The following is a 6,363-nucleotide window of genomic DNA, read 5'->3' on the forward strand; positions in this document are numbered from 1 at the left end:
CACCTGACTTCCGCCTGACTTACCCCTTGCTACTTATTGTCAAAAGAGCTACACGAATAAAATGGCATCTTCGACATTGGAGGCCCATGTTAGGCCATTTAAATTAATCTGAAACATATTTCATTCGCTTTCAAAAATTAAAATAAATTATTTACGATTGTTCAATTAAATGTCAAATGTGTTATGATGATTAACTGATCACCGATATTTTCCTTATCATATATACGTCATTTAACATAATAACACTTTATTGAATTAGACAAGTGTAAAAGCTTCTTTGTTTCTGGATTGATTTCTTTAAGACTCGGTCTTGACTGTATGACGGAAAATTGCACTATAGTAACTAGACCCTAAGCGGATTATTCTCACTTGTTATGCAACTGGTGCTGCTGACGGAGCAGGAAACTTATCCTTCAGGAATACGTGCTGTCATTTAAAGTTTTTTGTTGGGGTTCATACTGCTTTAGATTTTGTGTGATGTAATGTTTTGCTTATCTTCATTTGTTTTAATTCATAATTAAATTTTATTCTGTTCGCTACATTGTGTATGTATATTGTCTTTATTTCTTGCTTACTCTGCATAGCATTTTATCTTGATAAAAAATACTATATACGACATGTCGAGAATTATTTTCGATTAAGGATTAGAAATTTCAGTGCTTACTTACTCATTATCCGTCATGTCACTAACATTGATTGTTGAGATAAAATTTATAAAATTTGATTTCGAAATTGACCCTTCGCAAGAATTATCATTCCTAATATTTGAATATTTTAGTATAAGATGAATGTATGGTTTTCTTAAACAAAATACTGATCTGGATACAGAAAAGATTATCATTATGTGAACGTAAAGCATATGAAAACCGAAAAAGTACCATTTGTTCTGTTTTTCGGTTGTTTTTTTCTAAACCATGTGTAATCTCTCCCATTAGCTGTGTTTGATTTTTTATAGACTGGCACTCAAGCCAACAGGTTGAATATAAGAGTCAAACTAGTCCTAACTGATTACTTTAATATTCGTGTTTAAAGAGGTAAAATAGGGTAAGATAACTTCTACGCTTAGAGGAGTAGGGGTGCATTGTTTTCATTTTACCGCAAAAACATAAATGTAACCGCAACTTTCATGGTACCATTGTGACGCTGAGACATTGGGGTACACGATGATACCTAAATTTGTTTAGTTTGTTCTCACATGCTATCCCAGAAAAGCATAGACGCTGATAAAATTGAGTAAAAAACATCTTGGCTTTATGACCCAATGGGGTACTAATATAGGCTTATACGGAGGAAGAATCCGAGAATATTCTTTGGCGACAAATTGATTCGGTAATAGGAAGTATGAAGGTATCCAAAAATGAACATGATGAGTGGGTGGGGTGCACGGTGATTTTGTTTTGGTATGGAGATTCAACCATTTTCAGTGACATGTATAAATTATCAAGGGGCTTTATCAGGAGAATGGTTTGTCACATTAGACGTTGTAAGCTATGTACAGTTTGTCACAATAGACTTTTGTGTCGATTTCGATGGTTGGTTGTATTGATTGATTGATTGTTGGGGTTAAACCACCGAGCAGCAAGATTTCAGCTATATTATGGCGATGAATTTGAAATGGATGATAAAATAAACATGAAATGATGATGATGATGAAATAAAAAATGGGATGGGACACAAGGATAATAGGGTGGACATATTTTAATGCCACCAGAAAAAAGGGAAAAATTGGTAGGATGGGGTAATTGCGGAGCACAAAGGTGCCTACTCCTACTCCTATCGAATACCACAGCAAAGTTCTTTAACGTGCGAGGAACGTGGCGTCTTTCCCAACACGGTGAACCATTATGGGGTTCTATCAGGTTTTCCGTATTAAAGCCTGACAACCCCACCCAGCATGTAACACGCCAGGGATACCCTATTCAACCACCTGGGGCACACAACCAAGTTGCTCTATGGGCAGAGCGCCCTAGTCCACGACTAGGGTTCTGAACACTATTTAGTCGCCTTTTATGACAAACTTAGCGCTGCTGCATGCCTATTCTTTTGACCTGCACGGGCGTTGGTCATATCGGCTATGCTCCTGGTTTGTCATATTATACTTGTATGTCATGTTCCACGTTTTGTCACATTAAACTTGTATTTCATGTCCTATTTGAACTTATATGTTGTGTAACATGGATCGTCACATTGGATTTGTATATCTTGTTCCTTGATTTGTCACATTCGAACTTGTATGTCATTTTCCATGATTGATTACATTTCAACTTGTATGCTTTGTTCAACGGATTGTCTCATTTAACTTGTATGTTGTGTTTCATGGTTGATGAGATTGGGCATATATGTAGTGTTCCATGGTTTGTCACATTAGATTGATATGTCATGTTCCAAATTGTCTTAGATAAAAACAAGACTTATGTGTTCCATGGTTTGTCACGTTAGACGCTACCTCGTATTTCATGATTTGTCATATTAGTATTGTATGTTGTGTTCAATAGTTTGTCACATCAGACTGTATGTCGTCTTCCATTGTTTGTCACATAAGAAATATATGTTGTGTTCCAGGTTTGTCACATTAGATTTTTATGTTGTGTTGCATGGTTTGTGACATTAGAACTGTTATGCTTCGTTCAATGTTTGTCATATCAGATTTTTGTGTCATGTTCCATGGTGTGTCACATTTGAACTTCCATGTCGAGTTACATGGGTTGTCGAATTAGACTTGTCTGTCATATTCCTTGGTGTGTCAACTTGTGTGGCATTTTCCATTCCTTGAAACATTAGAACTTGTATGTTGTGTTCACGGATTGTTTCATTACACCTGATTGTCGTGTGGTATAGTGTGTCACAAAAGAACTTGTATGTCGTGTTCCATGGTTTGTAAGATTGGAACTTGTATGTCGTGTTCGGTGATGTGTCACATTTGAACTTCCATGATTTGTTCCATGATTTGCCACATTGGACTTGTATGTCCTGTTCCATGGTTGGTTTCATTAGACGTATATTTTTTCTATGACTTGTGATTAGAACTTGTCTGCCATGGACAATTGATTAAAACATTAGACTTTTATTGTATGTTCCATTGTTTGTCCCATTAGTTCTTGTTGTGTTCCATGGTTTGTCAGATTAGCATTTGTCTGTTGTCATATTACAATATGTATCTTGTGTTCCATTGTTGTTTACAACAGAATGTGTAATTATTATTCCATGATGGTTTACATTAAAACTTGTAAGTCTCATTCCATCTTGTAAATGAAAGTCTATGTTTTAATTTTAACATATCTTTTTTGGAAATTTGTGTTCTTTAACAAATTAGTTTTAGTTAAATGATAAATGTTTCATTTTTGCAGGTTTGACACAATAGCTAGCTTTTCGAGCACAAGCTAAATATGGTAAGATGCAGAACAAAATCATTAAAACGTATCTTGTCTATCATATTACCTTTGTTACTGTTAGCCTACTTTACTTGTAATATCAGAATGCCGAAGCAAGTTTTGGAAGCTTTCAATATATGCAGACCATTCCGACATAATTACCCCCTAGAAAATTTGACCGACATAGTTAGAGAAATTAATGAATTTGGATCTATAAATACAAAACCTATAAATACAATATATAGTGAGTATCAATCATTTTACAGTCGAAGTTGTAAGCTGAACACTACGTTAATTATCATGGTCAAGTCATATGTAGGAAACTCCCTTCAACGTAAAGCCATTCGAGAGACATGGGGAAGTAACCGAAACGAAACTGTACAGATCGTATTTGTATTAGGATTTTCTGAGAAATTTTCAGAATCAGTTAAGGAGGAATACAATAAATATGGTGATATCATTCAGGGATCATTTCTTGATATTTACGAAAATAATATTTACAAGACTCACATGGCGTTTGATTGGGTTTCATCCAACTGTTTACACACCGAGTGGGGACTTTTTGTCGATGATGACTATTTTGTGAACATTCCTTATATACAAAAATATATATCAACAACAGCAAATCTGGCAAAAAATGCGATGTTCGGACACAAAGCATGTAATAACATACCAAATAGAAATAGAAACAAGAAGTGGTATCTTACGACGGAAGAATATCCATATGATACCATTCCGCCATTTATATCAGGAGGATCTGTTTTGACCAATACACGTGTTATACGAATATTACGACTAGCATTTCCGTTCTGTAAAAAACTATGGCTTGATGATGTATTTGTTTCTATAGTTGCAATGAAGTTGAATATCAAATTAATAAACGAACCAAATTTTGTAAGTCCTGATAAAAAGGATTTTGATGTTAAAAACAGATTATCACTTCATTTCTTTAAAAGCCCTGTAAGCTTATATCAAGGATGGATGGATTACAATGGTCACAAAACAGATTTATTCTGATTGGCTGATCGGAAATATCATCTGAACAAAAACAAAAAAGAATGAAGTGTTGTTAGATTGTACATGTAGTGACTGAATCGTAAACTTGTAAGGTCAAAATTTAATTAGACAGAAGGCATACAGTGGATGAATAACAAAGTCAACAGTTCCTTTTATATAAAACAGTTTGGACATATTTTGTTATTCCAATGATCATATTTTCATCGACGATGACATTTAAAAAAAAAAATTACAAGAAAAAATAAAATCCTTTAAAACTGAAAATGTAGTTTTATACGAATATTTTGTTTCCATCAAAGTTTGTATACCATTTACTGTACCATACCAAGTATTCTCTGCTTAACAGGGAACAATGATTTTGACTCTCTTTTGGTGAAATGCAGACAAGAAAGAAAAAAGAAAAAAATCTAACTATGAAACACAAAACAAAAAAACACCAGTCTGAACATGCAGCATTTTAAATCATAATATTTCTTTTTATGTTTTTATTTCGCACATTAAAAAAAAACAGCTTTTGTTGTGTACTTCAGGTTCAAACCACTAAACTTAACTTTGGTTTTTCTGTTTGTATCATTGCAAAATTATAATTAAATGAGGTAAGAGTCAAATTGGCAACAATGAGAAACTTACCTTTTAACATTAGGAGGGATAACATTAAGGTTGTAATTTAAACTGATATTTAAAACAAAAAGATTTAAAAACTAGATCTGTTTGATACTTATACTATGCCTTGAGGGATATAGATGAAACTTACGCATATCAATAATTGAAATGTTATTAATTACCCTTTTATTTCGATAGGTAAATTTTTGCATGCATTAATACATGATCAATTGACTACAAGAGTAATCAAATGAACAAAGAATATTATAACGGAAACCAAACGAATGTAATTCAGGGGCAAAGACCAGACATGGAAAACACAAACACACTAAAAAGATTATAGAATAACCAAAAACACGTGTGGGTTGTGATATGAAAACGCCATATGTAGGTGCGGAAGATATGTTGCCCCAGATAAAAGAAAAGTTGAGAATACAGAATAAAAATTTATTGTATTTGTCCTAAAGTTTGGTCAATAGTTTTCCTTTACCATCGATAAGTGTAGGTCATTATATTAGCTTTACTTCGCAGTGTCTGTAGTATTATTTCTCTTCAGTTCTTTAGGGATAGATGCGATGTATAAAATCCCCGAAACTAGGATTTTTTAACGATAACTTAGATTGAAGGATCTAGTTAAACGATTTTCCTTCTTTTGGATTAGATCACTATGAAGTCAGTGAGTAGAGGAGCACAATTTTTACCACTGGAATACCGACATTTCGTTATAAATCTGGACAAATGTTGTATTCGGTATATTTTGAAGATGATTTGAAATTGCTTTTTTTACAAAGTATGAGGAAACTCTACCAAACAATACAATACATATTTGTATCTAGGTTCTATAATTTTTTTAGGATAATGTTTTTGAGTCGGGATTTTAACAGAGTATTATGAATTGAAGTATAAAAAGTTAATTCATAGGTTAATGCTATTGTATTCTGCTAATAATCTTGAGTTGAGTGTTTCCAGATCATTTGATTTTTTCAGGATCCACAATGAATGTGTACTACTACGGGCGTAACAACTGTCGTGGAAGGACTGGAGACCTAGAAATATCCCGGGTGTTTCTAGAAAGGAGATGACGATTGCCCTACCGGTGCACCTGGCCATACTCCCAGTTTTCAATGGAGTCCTAGTTGCTCAACTACTTTGTTTTATTATTTTTGGTTATGTTGTGTTTGTGTGTGTGTGTGTGTGTGTGTGTGTGTGTCTGTCTGTCTGTTTCCATGTTTGGTCTTTTTGTTTAACCCCTCTTAATCACAAAACTGACAATGATATATATGACGTCATCAAATCATCACAAAATGTATTTGATTGAGTCAATTTTTTTGTTCTATAAAAGTTGACTTTTCAATCCCTCCAAAATGATATT

At 33.7% G+C, this 6,363-nt stretch overlaps 1 protein-coding gene across 1 annotated transcript; it reads left to right on the forward strand.

Annotated features, from left to right (window-relative positions):
- Nucleotides 1-3,668: 3,668 nt before the first annotated feature.
- On the forward strand, nucleotides 3,669-5,779 carry LOC148607620 (beta-1,4-mannosylglycolipid beta-1,3-N-acetylglucosaminyltransferase brn-like; the record flags this gene model as incomplete). The annotated part of the gene is made up of 1 exon (XM_088544734.1): nucleotides 3,669-5,779. A coding segment is annotated over one exon (720 nt), but the record flags the coding sequence as incomplete, so codon positions are not given.
- Between the last annotated feature and the right edge of the window lie 584 nt (nucleotides 5,780-6,363).

Source organism: Perna viridis, chromosome 9 (genome assembly GCF_037379345.1).
Source record: "Perna viridis isolate PV_CMFRI_1.1 ecotype Kerala chromosome 9, ASM3737934v1, whole genome shotgun sequence".
NCBI classification, from domain to species: Eukaryota; Metazoa; Mollusca; class Bivalvia; order Mytilida; family Mytilidae; genus Perna; species Perna viridis.